The sequence below is a fragment of the Leptinotarsa decemlineata genome, unplaced genomic scaffold, assembly GCF_025532065.1.
Source record: "Leptinotarsa decemlineata unplaced genomic scaffold, Ldec_3_MD MMD2_tig00002974_RagTag_RagTag, whole genome shotgun sequence".
In the NCBI taxonomy this organism is placed as follows: Eukaryota; Metazoa; Arthropoda; class Insecta; order Coleoptera; family Chrysomelidae; genus Leptinotarsa; species Leptinotarsa decemlineata.
In genome coordinates this window covers 13301214-13319657 of record NW_027412578.1, presented here as the reverse complement: position 1 = coordinate 13319657, position 18444 = coordinate 13301214, and the positions used below count along the sequence as shown (strand labels likewise).

The window sequence follows — 18444 nt, the reverse complement described above, 5'->3', positions numbered from 1 at the left end:
GTGCAGTTCCTTCTCGAAATAAAATTGTAACAGTAATGTCGAAAAAAGTAATATCGTCGGTTTTGGTCACAGAACTAAAACCTAGAGTTTTAGTTCTGTGGTTTTGTTAGCTTAACTCTCAGTTATGATATGTCAACTGTCAGTTTTGATGCGTCACTTGTCACGGTGCGTAAACTGTCAGTAGAAAGTCTTGCAAAATGTAATCAAATGGGTAAAAATGTAACTTGGTAAATTTAAGCATCAAGAAGTAACATTTTGTCACTAAAATAACGCCAAGAACAACACTGACAAAGAAATTATTTCCAGTAAGGACTGAAATGAAATGAAACGAAATGAAGTATTGTTCTCTGTTTTTTTCTATCTTTGTATGACACTTTTGTCAAACCTCCGTTCTTGGTTAAGTGGAAGAATAGCTTTGCTAAACTCCGCCAAGTACTTCGGTACTTTTGTATGTTCATCGCATTATACTATATTATGTGTTGATTCTAAATGGATGTCCTTATTGTCGTGTTAGCAGTAGCCGTGAGAATTATTTTCAAGGGCAGTTACCAATTTACATTGTTTTTTAAATATCAGCGAGACACTGAAAAATCACGTTCGGGGAGGGTGTTCCTCTACAAACCTCTGTAGGCACGCCAATGAGCTTCAAAGAATGCGCAGGCAGGTATTTCAAAATAATGAAAAATTGAGTACCAGCTGTATAGACTCGAGTAAATTTCTTGGCAAGAGTTTCTTTTTAAAAAACGCATCAAACATTAGTATATACTTCACTACAGAAATTCACAAATCAATAATGCGTATTTATATACGTGCCAACGTTCAAGGACACCAGTTGCCTAATTAAAAATCCTGAAACAATTGGATTTCTATATTGATTGTCTACACAGTTAATATGCACATGAACAATTCATATCCGCCAATAAAAAATAATGAGACTTCTAAGAATAATGCAAGTGCATATTGGAAATGGACTTTCAGTAACGTAAATAACATGCCTGAAAATCAAAAAGTGATGAAGGTTATGAAATGTAGGCACTTTTTTCTGATTTAAAAGCTAGAAAATTGTGTTGGAAATCTGACAATACTAAAAAATATTACACTACACTTGAGTCATTTTTGTTATCAGATATTAGAGCAAACCTTGTTGATGAGTTGATAATTCTGAAGATAAAACAGACAAAAAATAATAGATAATTATATTATACACGTTCAAATTTCATAGTAGTTCTTAATTTTTAGTTCAATAATCTATCCTGCGAAAACATTTATTAAAAAAAATAAAACCCATATTTTCTCATGCAATCTTACCAACTCTTTAGCGAATGATTCTCTGGCTACAACTACCTACTTCAATAGAAAATTTACAGATGAGAACTTACAAGAACTTAGGACACGACTAAGTAATATTGATTGGACTTGTGTAAGTGGACTTACTACAAATAATGCATTTGAGGCCTTTATGAAGGAATTGACTTGGTGTCTTGACGTGTCATGTCCTAAAAGTAGGATAAATGTAAAACAAAAACAGAAAATAAAAAAAAGTGGTAACGAGAGAAGTTAAGAATGAAAGCAGTCAGTTGAGAGAATTGCACAAAAGAATGATAGATGGAGAAGTGAGTGACGAGATTTACAGAAGGGAAAAAAGAGAATATACAAATAGATTAAAGAAGTTAAAAACAGGATATTACGCAAATCAAATAGAAACAGCTGAAAACAAACAGAAAGCTACATGGGATATTGTGAATAGTTTCAGAGGGAAAATCAAAATTGGCAATAAAAGGGAGATTCATCTTGAAGCAAATGGTATCCGGATCAATGATGGAACAGAAGTTGCCAATAATTTTGCTTGCCACTTTGCCAGAGCAGCCTCGGCAGCTCTGTTAAGACATGTAGGTCAGAACATGTCACTACCACATACGGTCTCGGAATTCAACGAAAACTCAATGTTTTTTGAAGAAGAGCTAGAACCTGAACTAGTTTCAACAATAACCGAACTAAAAAATAAAAAATCGAGTGGCTTAGACGATATAACAATAAAAGTTATAGATAAAAGATATAGATAACTATCGCCAAATACCATTACTGAGTATTCCATCTAAAGTTATTGAAAAAATAGTAGCAAATAGAATTATTGCGTTTCAAGAAAAATACAAGATTCTAACCGATCATCAACATGGCTTTAGAAAAGCTAGATCAGTTGAGATTGCTATTGCTAAAAAATTCGAGTTTATTTACAATGAAATCGATAAGGGGAAGTAGGTACGTAGTTTGAATATTATTTGACTTGGCTAAGGCGTTTGATTCAGTAAATAGTGACATAATGGTTAGTAAGTTATATAACATTGGCATTAGAGGGTTCCTTCTGGAATGGATAAAATCTTTTATGGAAGATAGGAAAATGGTAGTGACTGTGAATAATGCAGCATCTGATATTCAAGATATTATCCTTGGGGTACCACAGGGGTCCATTTTAGGCCCACAGCTTTTCTCTATCTATATAAATGATCTTCCGAAGTATATAAAACAAGGTTTCATTATCCTATTCGCAGATGACACTACCATAACAGTTTCCGGAAATACTGCGGAGGAGTTAGAAAACAACATTAATTCAGTCATGGATGACATGATTTCTTGGTGTGATAGAAATCAACTAAAACTGAACGAAAGTAAAACAGTACATTTAAGCTTCGCGTTAAGGAAAATAGTGAAACTCGACAACATCCAACTCTCGGAAACAGCCAAACTCCTTGGTATGTTTGTAGATAAAACCTTGTCTTGGGAGCCCCATATCGATTATGTCTACAAAAAATTGAATCAAGCGTTATTAGCAATACGACAGATCAAAGACGTGCTTAGTTTGGATGGTATCAGGACTGTTTACTATGTGGGGTTCTTCTGTGGGGGCAAAACGTGTTTTTATTGTTCAAAAAAGAGTAATTAGAACTATCTTTAATATTGCACCCAGGGATAGCTGTAGACCTGCTTTCTGCAAGAACAAGATGCTAACGTTACCGCGTATATATATATATATATATATATATATATATATATATATATATATATATATATATATATATATAAATGATCGAAAAGACGAATAAAGTTATTATTATTATTACCGATATAGTCAATCAAAAAATAATAAATTGAGACTGTTAAATTTCAAATAAAAGCTGAATAGAAAATCTAATTATTTAATTGTGTTTTTATTCTTACATATTATGTTCATCAAATATTTCAAATATTAAAAAAGTATTGTTCATAGTTAATTTCTAATTTCAAATTGTTCATCATATCACACAAGATTCATTCACCTTCGAAAGATGAATGGAATTCTTGGTAGATTCCAATGATATCAGTTATTTTCAGAAAGAACAAAACAAATATTTGGATATTTCTGTTTCTTTGATATGATTCCTGGCATTACATTCAGAATTACGCGTGAATGAGATAAAGAAAAATTATTTGAAAAACGCTGCTATCTCACGGAATTACAAGGAAACCCAATAATCAACATAAATACACTGCTCAAAAACTGAAAAATCACTCGAAAAAATCTTAAAATATTACCAACATAAAGATAGGGTCTTTCATTAATAATAATAATAATATACTTTATTGTCATTAAGAATAAATCTTGTGGACAAAGCTTGTGAAAAATGAATATACATGTAGATATAAAAATATAAAATGAAAATTTCCTGCACATGCAATTGGCAATAAAACTGAAAGAGTCGACCTTCAATTTTGGAACGATCACACTTGCAGACCGGTTTCGGGCTCATTAGCCACTCATCAGTGCAAGATAGTGGCCATCATCGACCTAAAGTCAATGATATTCCATAATTGAAAATCGGAATTCTTTCAGAGTATTCCGTTCCTCTTCCAAAGTTGGAGCGAAACAACAAAATGTCACTCCATCTAGTGGACGAGGTACTAACCAAGTGCATATCTGTAATTTTCCCGATTCCTCTGAAAAAGGAAGGAACACTTTTTTATTAGTCAATGGGCTATGCTTGAAGCTGGCAGTAAACAAATCTAAAGAAATTAACTTTAAACGTTCAAGCAAGTCTCGAATGTATCTACACAGTAGGTTAAATGAACTGATGCCTATCAACAACTACTCCCCTGGCTAATACCACGTGGCCAATACTCTTTCAGTTGTATTGCCAATTGCAAATGCAGGAATTTTTCTGTAAAGATTCCTGCACTGACGCCTGTCGGATATAATCTAACGCACTTCGTGAATGAATTACGTCTAATTGTTGACTCCTTAGACAACAAAAACAATGTTCATGAGATCTTAAATTCGAAAATGCTCAAAGTAATTTTTGAAACATGTGGACATATAATTTTAAACCTTGTAAATACTTCTCTTCCAACTTCTAAAATTCCAAATTCTTTAAAAGTTAGTACTATAGTTCCCATTCAAAAGGTAAGCAATACAATCAAGGCCAGTGAATATAGACCTATAAATTTTTTTTTTGATTGATGCAACTAATTTTCCTTTATTTTGAGTATTTCAATATTAATTCTACAAAAAGGATTTGAAGCTTTATATCTTCTATTAATTATCTGCGAGCGCTTTCGACAGTTGGTAGTACTGTCATCTTCTGGCACTCCTCAAACTGAACTGGTCATTCATATATAGAATGTTAAGGATACCACTCAGCAATGAAGCCCGAAACAAAGAACGGAAAATCATATACCAAATAGCGAACAAAAACGGATACACCCAAAAGACAATAGATAAACTAGAAAACAGAATCAAACAAAAAATACAGAACAAGGATCAAGCCACTCCAACAGACAAAACAACACAACGATGGACAGCATTTACGTACGTAGGACACCAAACCAAAAAAATTAACAAACATCTTCAAACCACTGAACATCAACATCACATACAAGCCGAACACGAAGATAACACAAAAAATAAACAACTATGAAAAAGAAGAAGACAAAGAACAAAACGGGATATACAGTATACAATGCTCGGACTGCAACAAATTCTATATTGGCCAAACCAAGAAAAAACTGATCCAAAAGTACAATGAGCACAAAAAGGCATACATAAATCCAACAGTATATAAATCAAACCTTGCAACACACGCCATACAAAACAAACATAATTTCCCCCCACCAGAGAACATAAAACTAATAAAACAAATCAACAAGGGAAACCGCATGGACATTTGGGAAAACTTGAACATCCATAAATTTAACAGTCATAAATCACTTATCGAGGAACAAGTACAAATCAAAACACAACAAGATCTCACATTCAATATATTAAACAAAACCATACACATTCCTAGAGAAGATCTAACACGAAGAAGAGTACCTGATGCAGAACAAATACAGGCAAATTTACCTAAAGTACCTGAAATACCTGAGTTAAGACGCTCTGACCGTATAAAGAGACAGACAACAGGATGACCAGTTCAGTTTGAGGAGTGTCAGAAGATGACAGTACTACCAACTGTCGAAAGCGCTAGCAGATAATAGAAGATATAAAGCTTCAAATCCTTTTTGTAGAATTTAATATTGAAAGACCTATAAATATATTACCACCAATAGAAAAAAATTTCGAACTAGCTGTTTATAAGCAGGTACTTGATCAAGTTGAAAAAAATGAAAATTTAGTAAATAATCAATCTGGTTTTCGTAAAAAATATTCATGTGAATCCACATTAGCCCATGTGTTATATGCAAAAATTTTCATCGTTTTTCTGTTGTAATGAATCTGAAGCCGGCCCTGACCCTGACCGAAAATTCTAGATGAGTGCCGAAACGACGAGAGAGATCTGAAGTGATCGTTGTCGCTATATAAAGCCGGCCTCCCGCCCCTAGAGGGAGTGAGTCTGTATCTAGGAAGTGAATCGTGCGTTTTAAGAAAGAATTCGAACACTGTGAAGATAAATTAAGCGTTAGTTGCTAAGTGTTTTATATAAATTAGTTGTGGTAGTGAAATATTGTTAAAAATAAATTTGTTTAAGACAGTTAATTCTTTAATTCGTTACACTATGTACTTATTTCGAAATACCAAGTTTACCTAGTTGTTAAACAAATTGATACTCAGACTTGAGTGCATACAAGTTAATTGAAATTATCAACACTCCATAAGAGGATTGCGTGTAGAGGTCGCGCGAAATTGTTGGCCTCTCTGAAGGCCATCGACTTTGAACCCATTAGGTGTGATATTGGCGAAAAAATAGGCTCATCTTTTCAATTTATCCGTTTATCTTTCAAGTAATGTCTTCTATAATTTGATAAGGCACAACATGCATTTAAATTATTGTTCCTAATTAGAGTACCACTAAAATGATAAAAATACTTCAAATTTTGGAAGATAAGGAATCTTACATAATTGTTGAAAGATGAAGTGATTTTTCGTTTTTCACTGGTTCATAATTGATATGGACACTTGGTTGTAATAAAAGATGAACAAGAAAAGCTACATATAACTTGCCTAGGGTCATAAAATATTACCAAACAGTCTATTGGTATTCTTCTTTTTTCTCTTTTTCTTTCCCACTAATTCTCTTCTTTGAACTGTCTGTTCAAGTTTCAAAATCATCAATTCAAGAATTAGAGAAAAAATGAAACTATCGCCAAAACTACCTTTAGGAAAAAAACTGTTTCTGTCGATGAAAAACCCTCGAGCATATCAAAACTGCTTCGAGGATTGAAAAAACGCTGGCAGACGTGTATCATATCTGAGGAATACTACTTTAAAGAGGACAAAGTAGAAATTAATGAAACAATAAATATTTTTTGGAGAAAATGAAAATTCACCTCATTTTTTGAATAGCTTAGTTTGTTGTCACATTCTCAATTATTTTATCTGTATCTCTGTAGAGTAGGGAGGGTGAGAGTGTAGGTCCACAGCACTTGGGCCACATGTAACCCATTGTACATCCTCCCGAGGAGTTGTCCTCCTAGGTCATCGTGCATTCTTAAGGTTTGAAGTGTAAGAGTCTAAAGTTAGATAAATATTGCATTGAAAAACACTTCGAGGTTTGTGGTGTCTCCTGGAAAGCAAATAACTGAAGTACAATCATTTTAACTTGTTATAGGTCACTTTGTGGGGAGCGTAATATTTTTATTACGCGGAAGAGTTATACAAACCGAATGTAGATATTATTATAACTGGGGATTTTTTTTTATTAACCTTGGGAGCTGTCTGACTTGTCCATTTAATCCAAGTCTCTAGGAAACACTGCAGTCCCCATGTTTTCCCATAGGTGCGCCTGGCGAGCATCAGTGCTACCTCCGCTTTCCTCTTTATCCTGTCCAAGTGTTGGTTCCAGGTCAGTTTGGAGTCTAGGATTACTCCCAGATATTTAACCTCCCTCGACACTTGTATTTCTTCACCTCGAAGTTTTAGAGGTCCGAGACCCTTCGTTTTAGTCCTCTTGGTGAATGCTACTATGGTCGATTTGGATGGGCTTATGTTAAGCCCTTCCTCTTCGGAGCTAAAAGTACTTTCTTGTTTTTGTAGGTATATTCTACTTTTTCTGTTACCCGACATAGAGCCGTTTCTGTTGACATACCTGACCTGTATGCATATTGGTCTCGATGTAATGGTCTAATAGCCAATGTTACGTCCCTAATGTGCCTGTCAAGTAGTTTTTCTAGCGTTTTCAACGCAAATGACATGAGACTAATTGGTCTCAAATCCTTCGCCGAGCCCTGTCCGATTTTCCCAGGTTTCGGAATGAAGGTGGCCCTGATCAGTCTCCAAATTTTTGGTATGTGTCCCAGTGCTAAGCTTGTCCTGAAAATCATACACAATTTTTTGAAAAGTACTTCCGGTCCCTTTTGAAACATTACTGGGTATATGCCATCCGTTCCGGCGACTTGTAGGGTTGAAATGAGTTTATAGCCCATTTAATTTTCTCTGTATCTATCACCTTCTTTGTCGTTTGCCAGTCCTCCCTGGATGCCCTTTTCGGGGTCTCCGGTTCTGAATTCGCCCATGACTCCGGTGTTAGATTTGTAATTTCTGACCCGGGAAAGTGTACCCGGAAAAGCTCTCTGATAGTCTCTTCTCCGGTTTTTAACTGGGGATTTTAATATTGACTCAACTGCAAATGCAAGGGATAGCAATAACTTCAGTAAACTCGAAGATATTTGTTCTTGTTTCAATTTACATCCAGTAGTTAAATGGCTGACTAGAGTTACCTCACATTCATGTACTATTATTGATCAGATTTTCACGAACGTGAATGATTCTGTCATTTGTGTCGTTGATAACGATATTTCTGACCACAAAACTGTACTCTTTGAATTTTCCAAAAGAGGAACTTCCTGTACGAGAACATCACAAACAAGGCGAAGCTTTAATGAGCATGCAATTCAAAATTGTGTAGAAGCTATGCAGCGAGAATCGTGGAATGATGTTTATGAGGCTAATAACATGAATAATGCTTTTGAAGCGTTCCATAATACGTTCATATATTATTTCAATCTATATTTTCCATTGAAGAAATATTGGAATATTGGTAATACCGCAAATAAAAAAAGGGTAACAGATGAAGTAGAAATATCCAGTATGAAACTGAGAGATCTACATACTTTGAAGTGTGCAAATCCTGATAATGTGATAGATTCTTACAAAAAAGCCAAAAAAGATTATCAAGCTTTGGTTAAGAATTCCAAAAGAAATTATTATCAAAACAGAATAACGGGTTCATCAAATCCTAATAAAACAGCTTGGAAAGTAATATCTGAACTGTCAAACAGAACAGAAAAATCAGGGAATATTCAGATTAAACAAAATGAAATCGTGTATGACGATCCTGCGACTATTTCAAATCTATTCAATAATTTTTTCATTAACACGCCGCAGGAAATAGTGAATAATATTATCACCGAAGAAAATGTAAGCGAAGGGAGACTTGTAAATATTCATCAACATTCTATATTTCCTGAACCTTTTATTCCGGAAGAACTACTCTCTCTATTGAGAAAAAAGCTCAAGAACAAACATTCTTCTGGTCATGATGAGGTTCCTCCTTTCCTCATAAGTAAATGTCTTACCAGTATAATACAGCCTCTAACGTACTTGATCAATCTGTCATTTGTAACAGGGTCATTTCCGAAAGATTTAAAAATTGGGAAGGTAGTTCCAATACATAAAAAGCAGGACCGAGAAAAACTGGAAAATTATAGACCAGTAACAATAACTTCTAGTTTTTCAAAAATATTCGAATATTCTCACTTGGATAGGCTCATTAACTTTTTGAGTAAGAATAAAATTCTTACTGACCAGCAACATGGTTTTCGATTAGACAAATCTACGAATACAGCAGTAATTAATTTTGTCGAGCGTTTGGTATATTATATAGAAGCAGGAAAATGTCCTGTAGGCATTTTTTGCGACCTAAGCAGGGCCTTCGATTGTGTTGACCAAATAAATCTCATATCGAAATTGTATTCTTATGGTATAAGAGGGGTATCATATGATTGGATTCAATCGTTTTTAGAAAGCAGAAAACAATATTTGAGTATTACACATAACAATGAAAATACAACTCTTATACATCTCTCCGGTTATGCGGAGATTTTATGGGTGTGCCACAAGGATCGGTATTAGGTCCGGTACTGTTTTTGCTGTACATAAATGAAATGGACACAGTCATGAGAGATACTTTTGTGACGATGTATGCGGACGATACTTCATTGATCCTGTGCGACGAGTCAGAAGAAGTTTTAGCTGTGATGTCTTCTACATTGATACTTATTGCTCTACTAGAGAGCATCTTGAGTATCCATTCTCCTACTACCAGGGGTACATTTCTGGAGTGTAGTTGCTGGGTAATTGTTGGAAAGGTTGTTTTATCAAACGCTCCCACGATATCTATGAATATACCCAGGGTGGATTCTTTGTTGTCCAATGATCTTTCGATTCTGACAACCACATGGTGAAGGCCCGAATCAGTAGACCTACCCTGAGTATATGCATGATGATTTGGACGAAGTGGGTTGTGAACTTATGTACCGTTCCTTTATTTACAGCTCTATATTTTATGCTGTGAATGCTTTATTCACAAAAGTGCAGTTGATAATAATAATAATAATAAATTTATTACCCATCAAAGAAAAAAACAGAAGAATATACAGTAGTGGTGGTGCTATTAAATGATATTCTGATGAATAAATGGCTGGACTTAGTGGTTCAGATAACAGTTGAAAACCGTTTCTGTTCTTCCACCAATGCCAAAGAGATTTTACAGTTTTAACGGATAGCAATACATTAACTAAACTAAATGAGTAAAGATAAGTAAATAAAGAGAAGGAGAGGTAAGGAAAGCATAAGAAGGTAAGGGTTAGAGAGAGAGAGCAGAGCAATTTTTGAGAACTTCACTGAGTACTTAGTAGGTAGTTTTTGAATTTGGATTTGAATACCAACGGCGATAGTTGTAGGTATGATCCATCCAGTTTATCCAAATTGTTTATGCAGACTGCCATATTGTAGGAGAAGGACCGTTTGTATATTTCTTTACAGTGTGATGGTAGAGTAAGAATGGTTTGTTTACGAATACTCAAATTATGGATGTCCGTTCTATAAGAGAGTTTTTCATGTAGATAAGGTGGAGTCTTTGGTTTAAATATATTATGAAACTGGCAAGCTATATGATGACGTCGCCTGTTGTGCATATTCAGCCATTTAAGCTCTTTTAGTTTATCAGTAATTGATATACGACTGACTTTTGTAATACCACAAATTAGGCGAACACATGAGTTCTGTACTCTCTGTATACGACGAATTTCGACTTGATTAAGACAAGAACTGTAAACAACATCGCAATAATTAAAATCAGAAAGAACCAAGGTGTCACATAACACTTTTTTGAGGTCTTTTGATAAAAAGTGTCTTTGAGGAAAAATTAGCTTTAGAGAAGCGTATGCGATTCTCAATTTATTAGTAACGTGTCCGCATAGGGATGATATTTACAAAATTTGAGTACGTCAACGAAGGTTGAGGTATAAACAGTGAACAGTAGGGGTCCTAAAATACTTCCTTGAGGAACACCTGATATAACTTCAAGCGGTGTAGAAAGTTTATACTGAAATTTTCGTTGTATAAATAAATATTACTGTTAAAATCTGTTTTCCCGTTAACCAGCTTGTGCTGTGCGAGCTAAGGATTAACAAGGTCTTGCCTTTCAACGTGCAATTCCAAGCACTATTATCCTCAGTAATGAGGAATTCACTATCATCACAATTATTCGACTAGACCGAAACTAAATTATAACTAATAAAAGACCGTGCTTGCCCGTTTTTCTTGCGAAATAAGTTTGCTGGGAAAAGCAAATACTTTAAGGACGGAAATGAAAAGTACGAACCTTGAGGTATTTGTGTAGTCGGTACATGGAGTGCGGCTGCTTGACAGGATGCAGCGTGATGGCTCTGTGGACTTCTTTTTGTTTCAGGTCACCGGAAAAGGCCGCCTCGCCGCTTTGATTATGGTACAGGATTACTTGCATCTGTGGATGAAAAAACAAATGTGATCGTTATCGTGGGCACAGTCTTCTTCGAAACAAGATGTGAGGGGTGAGTCAACAATACAGCCGGAAAGTAGAGATCACTATTCAAATGGTTGTAATTTTGTCAATCATCTTCAAAAATATACAGGGTGTTTATTAAACACGCGGAAAAAAATTAAGGGACTATTCCTTGAACTATTCTGTGGATATTTTGTCCTGTGATGATTTTTGATATGGCGCTTTGTTTCGAAGATACGGGGCGACAAAGAATTTCGACAACAACAACAACAATTTTGGTAATTTCAAAATTATTAACGTAGCCGAAATAAAGGCCTAGACTGGACCTATCAAGTAATAAAAAATCTAACAATTCCGTTGGTACCGATCAAAAACATTCCGATTACAGTGGAAGAAACGATCCTGGTGTTTTCGAGAGTTCTGCTTGTAGATTAAGAAACATTACCTGTAATTTTTGGTAATAAACTGTTATTGTCGAAATTCTTTTTTAGCTCCGTATTTTCGAAACAAAGCGCCCTATCAAAAATCATTAAAGGAGAAAATGTCCTTAAAATAGTCCATGGAATTGTCCGCGGTGGTAGTGGGCCCGACTCACGATCGGAAGGCCGTGGGTTCGATTTCCGCCTCGACCAGATATTTTTCTCGACAGAATTTATGTGGTTGAAGCTGGGATGATTCTGCAACCGTGTTAGGAATCACACGTTAAAAAATAAGACCTCATTAGTCCTTAGCTCGCACAAGTTTGTCAACTTCTGAGAGTTGTCGTTCGTAGAGGGGCGACGGCTGATTAACGGAAAAACAGGTTTTAAACAGATAGTCCCTTAAATTTTTGCCGCATGTTCAAAAAACACCCTTTATTTTCGGATCATCTTATGCAGGATGTTTGGTAACTAATCAATGACATTTCAAAGGTCAAAAACAGTATTTAATTGTTGTTAAGTGAACATTATATAGGTAGAACTGGGAGAACATCCAAAAACGAACACCTTCTGTAGGTAACACTCTAATATGATGTACGATTTAAAAAACTAATATAATATTTATAATATTGTTGTGATATTGTTAAGCGATAGCTTAATCCTAAGGTGTGTATATCCGTGCTGAGAGGATGAATGACACTGAGCGTATCAGCTAATCAGCTGTCTCTACGGAACCACAGTATTTCTGTATACAGTAGTTTCACTCAGCGTCGGTCCCTTTGATGTCGGTGTTCAGGAGTTTCATTTTTTATAATGATGACGTATTTGACACTAATGACATTTCTCCCTACTACAATCTCAACCAAAGCGTGTATACACTGCTCAACATAACAACTATTCATATAAACTGCTCAAAAAAAAAACAGTCTATGAAAACCATGTTGGGCACCTGAGAAAATTGTACAAATGATAATTTTGCATTTGTGTAATATTGAAGTAACCCAGATCATTTGGGCAATGATGAACTAAGTTTCAAGTAGATTTTAAAAATTCATGGAATTGGCAGATGTTCATATTCGAATGTGACAAAATATATTTTCATTTCAACAAGAAAAAAGACAAGATAAAGAACGTGTTCTGTTATTCATGAACCATGGTACGAATCCATGCGAAATTTCTTTGTAGTGATTTTTGGGGCCAAATATAGCATATTCATTTATTGATTGGAGAATTCAAGATGGCGGACGAGTTTGCCGATTCGATTATATTAAGGACCAATTATTAAAAATATTCCTAATCGAATTCATCACTCAAGATTAAGGAATCTGTAGAGCCTATTCTTTCTGAATTATGTAGTTACTATTCAGGACTTGAAGAAGTAAAAAAGTAATTAAGTATGTAGTGTTCAATCATACAAAAATAATTTTTTTGTATGTATGTACTAACTATAAATGTATGTGAGAGTTTTCGGAGTCGGAAGTTATGAATTATTTACACTGTAAGATAATAGGTTGTTTTGCTGCTTCCAGCTTTTATCCAAGTAAAAATTGATAATAAAATCACTGACAAGTCCAAATGCATTTTGACTATACCATTATATATGTTTTCCGACAGAAAACAACTACTTCTTTAGCTAATAACTCGACATATATTGACAAATGTTGATATTTGAATGTATACAAGTCTAGATGTCTAATCAACCCCGAAAAGTTGCTGCGTAGATTAAAAATAGTTATTCTAAATGAAACATGTCCTTTTAGTCAGCAACTTCTTATATAATGTAAATTTGACTATCAAAAATACCTTACGAGTGTTAACCTTTCGGAATCCAAGTTGCCTCAGACATAATTGCAAAGATTCTCACTTTGAAGAAACAACTTTGCAAGAGCTCTCTAGGACAAATAGTGGGACTTCGCCTGATTCGAACAAGGAACCAACTGCGAACCGTTTTGAAGTGTTCCTCATCAGTGCAGACCATGCTATCACGGTTGTATACACACAGGGACTCGTTATTCCTCCTAGAGAGCTCTTGCACAGTACCATGGTTCATGAATAACAAAACTCGTTCTTCATCTTGTCTTTTTTCTTGTTGAAATTAAAGTATATTTTGTCACATCCGATCCCATGAATTTTTAAAATCTACTTGAAACATAGTTCATCATTGTCGAAATGATCTGGGTTAGGTACTTGAATATTACACAAATGCAAAATTATCATTTGTACAATTTTCTTAGGTGCCCAACATGGTTTTAATCGACTGTATTTTTTTGAGCAGTTTATATGAATATTTGTTATGTTGAGCAGTGTTTAAACGCTTTGATTGCGTGCCTGTCTTGAACTCGTCGTTTGCGCAGACCTGAGACTGCAACTCCTGGGTCTGCGTGTAGAAAATTCAAACCAAAAATCACCCGAAGTGGGATTACTGTATGTAGTATACTGTGACGGAACCTTCGAGATTTCGGGCGCCCTCTCGTCGTAGCATCGCCTTGTCACGGTAATGCGGGGCTCTGCCGTGACTGACCTTCTTTCCCTAGCTACTCGTGGGACTTTTATGGACATAGTAAACTTAAAAAATTCTTTCTGGCGTTGAGTCTATAGAGGAGATGAATGTCGAGTGTACGACTTCAACTGACCTCCCTGTAATTTCAGTTCATGAGCGAGCCTACGAGGCATTGTCAGGTGTAGCTGACGTGCAAAAACCCTCATATGGGAAGGTTGTCGTTGGTATCAAGATAGGAATCTTGCACCTTGACTACCTCGTTAACGATGAAACAGCAGAGCATATACTTTGTGTCGCCCCGCTGGGGACCGAATCAGGTTTACAGAGTTCGGCAGAGCCGCACTCTTATCATTTGATCTGAAAGAAAACTCGCCATACAAACTAATCGCCTTCGTTAAGAAGCTGGGTTCATTTGGTCGAGTGTGAGTAGGTGTGAGCCACAATAAACACTTGCGGGTTGCGGTGAAGCATCGAATAGACCCACTCACTTCCTACATTGTTAAACTATTCCATGAAAACACGATGCTGGGATTTTTCTGTAGAATTACGAGGTACGTGGTTTGTTCTTTCCTCGAAATCAAAATATAATCTTTCAGCGGGATTACGAAAAGTCTTGAACGACACACGGCCGATACATAACTAATGGATTCGGTTGTTACAATCCTCGGCTGTTCCTCTGATTATAATATTTAATCTCATCCGTTATTTGCTACATATCGACCTTGTAACGTTAATGATGTTGTATCATGCCCGAAAGAAAGTAACGCCGCCCGCCACTGGTAACCATAAACCAAACGTGACGTAGCTAAGAGCGCGGGAATGGACAATGTTCTCTGCCGCTCGAGAAGCAGCAAGAATACGATTACGAGATTTAAACGCTAGCTGCGAGCGTATCGATACAGTCAAGTGAAAGATACAGTGCGGTACGCGAAGTGATCTAGTAAGGCGACAGACATTGAAATAATAGTTGAAGTTTCAGTTGAAGTGTTTGTTGTAATTAAAGTGAAATAAATTAAAATGAAATAAATTGATTATTCAGTGTAGTCAATTATTGGTCAACCCACGGGGGAAAACGTAACAATAACTATAAAAATGTCTCTGTAGAACGAAACTGCAGAAATGTTAGTTGCAAATAAAAGTGATGTGAAAACATAGAAATTTTAATTCTCATTTTTCAATTAGAGCAAAAATTCCGTCTCGATTTGCGAACTGTTCGGTGAATTTTATGATTGATTTCCGGGTTTTGCCGTGGTCTCCTCTAGTTATAATGGTTATAATCTCTAGTTACAATATCTGGAGATAATAACCAAAGAAGACCACGGCAAAACCCGGAAGCAAATCAAAACATTGACGCCAGCCATGAAAGGCTGCGTTTCTATATCGTTCGGTAAAATTTAACGGTGTTTTACTACCGTCATAAAAACGTAATTGACGCGTGGAATCTTTTTTGCGAAAATTCGATTACGAGAGATTTATTAGCTTTCCAGAAAAACTGGACGGTGTAATTCCGAATTTTATGAATCGATTCCGAAAAAGTAAATCGATAAATGCGTTCGACGAAAAACTTGATTGCTTTTTCGAAGCTGGTGTAAACAAGTTTTATTTCCGAATCATGTTCTTTGAACGTAGGACGGTGAAGCGAAATAGTTAATTAGTTTAACTTTGCAGATGCAAACATAGGCCTAGACATAGACAAAGATCGTAAATATTCATATCTTTACTCATACTCGGTATGTTGTGTACTCAAAGATGATTTGTTAACGCCAATTAGGAGGATAATAGAAGTGAAACGTATTTCTAAAGGTTGTTTCAAAAGTGTTGTCCCTTTTAATGTCATGTGTTTTTGTAGCTCCATATTTTCAGCTTATTACCATATGATGAGCGATTTTCGGCCAAATTCTCTCTACGAATCCATATCGAACCGAAGCGCTGCTGAAACAGCTCAAAAATTTTACCAGGCATTTGTGAATGCCGGATCTCGGAGGTTTAAACCTTGAAGATGAACCTCGAAGTGGTCGACCTATGTTAATCTAAGACAACAATTTGAAGACCCTGGTGGAGACTCACTCATCACCTATATACCCATAATTTATCATCAGTTATGACCCTTGTATGCAAATCTGGACGTCGTTGAGGTAATTCAACAATTCCTGACAGATACTCATGCGACGAATTTTTTGATTAGAATTCAGCAATTTTGGAAAGAACTTCATAATTTCAAAGAACTCGGAACCCATCCTTTACTTTCTCCGCAATGCACAATGATTAGTCGCGATCCTTTGTTTGCAGACATGTTAGGCGTACACATTCTGGAACCATCAGTCCACCCTTTCGTAACTGTATCGTGAGTGTCATACCAAGATTCGTCTAAATAAAAATTTTGCCGGTATTTTTGTCTATATTTAGTTATTCTAAGTATTTGTTACGCAATTCTACTATTCTTCCGCTTTCCATAACTGCTTAACGTTTGTCAAGCAGTTATGGAAAGCTCTAAGTCCCAGTTTCTTTATCCAATTCTGAAGAGTTTTGTCACAGCAGCTCACGTTATGGCCGGAAGTAGTCAATTTCTTCCTTATGGTTTCAGTTTGTAGGAATCTCATTGATTTTGTATCTGTTTAAAAAATCTGTTTAAAATCTGTTTTTCCGTTAACCAGCTGTCGCACCCCTACGAACGACAACCCTCAGAAGTCGAAACTTGTGCGAGCTAAGGATTAACGAGGTCTTAACTTTTAACGTGTGATTCCTAACACGGGTTGGACGGTAGCAAGTGAAGATCGATCGTTCAGACTAGGGCTTGAACCACCGACCAACACGGCAGTCAATTCGAGTGAGTGAACAAAGCACCCACACCGAACCGCTTGGCTACCGACTGACCTGTAACAGTCGTATATTGTTTTTTTCAATGATTTTATTGGATGAACATCTAAAGATTTTGGTAGTCTTGTATCACATCTCGTCTTGCGTTCATCAGGTTTGTTTTTGACTATTTTACATACAGTTGAGAAAGGAATTTCGGTCAAATCTGATGTTGCTTGTAATAGTTTATTTCCCTCGAAACCAAACTTGAGATGTAGATTCTTATATACATTGAAACATGTTCTCTGTGTTTTAATATTCAAATGAATCCGAATCTTATTCATTGGTATCTCTTTTTCGCATTGTTCGCCATCGCTATTGGAATCACTACACTGGAAAAAGTCTGCGATGTTATCACACTCGTTATTACTATTAGTACTTGTCCGAGGACGCCACATTTCAAACAGGTAACTGCATCAATACCGAATATTAACACTCAAAATCGCGATAAGTTCCTGAACTGAACATTGATGACACGACGGCGATAACCATGCCCACATTCCCCGATTTTTATTCGTCACCGTAACATGACTCAAAATTTAATTTTATGACTCTTCAGCCAATCATAAAACTCTGCTACTAAAAATTATCGCAGCCGGTTCATTTCTATATATTTGTGTTTTTGGCCTTTGAGGGTGCCGCCAACTTTAAGTGTGCACAATATCGTTTACTTAGACTATACCAACAACTTTTTAATTGCTAATCGATTGTTCGTAGCCCGCAAAATTTGAACATTTACCTTATTTTTGAACAGACCTTATATAGTTATCATATAAATATATTTTTCAAATACCCAATAGTCAAATTGTTACCCAAGAATGAATTTTAAACTCATTGCTGGATATTTTTCCATAGAAAATATTATAAGCTTGGTTTTTGATGAGTTTGGTACATGTGGGGAACACTTCGATACATTATAATGATTACTGATGTTACAGTTACAATTTTTTCATAGGTAAAATTATTTATTACAATAGTTGCACGTAAAAGTAGTGTCCAAAACTTCTTGCTCCCTTCAAAAAATGTTTGGTAACGACCCTAAAACAAGATGTCTGTGACAAAAAATATATTGGTCAGACTAAGCGAGCCTTTGGAACTCGTTTCAAAGAACACACAGCACATATCCGAGAAGGGTGTTTCAGTTCTGGAGTTTGAG

The 18444-nt window shown here is 35.7% G+C and overlaps 1 protein-coding gene across 2 annotated transcripts in view; it reads right to left on the bottom strand.

Annotated features, from left to right (window-relative positions):
- The window catches only part of Chsy (Chondroitin sulfate synthase), a 62217-nt gene that overhangs the window by 4898 nt on the left and 38875 nt on the right, over window positions 1-18444 (bottom strand). For both annotated transcript variants that reach the window (XM_074177530.1, XM_074177531.1), the window contains exon 4: window positions 11355-11495. In XM_074177530.1, coding sequence (XP_074033631.1) covers window positions 11355-11495 — 141 coding nt within the window. The remainder of the gene's footprint in view (window positions 1-11354; window positions 11496-18444) is intronic.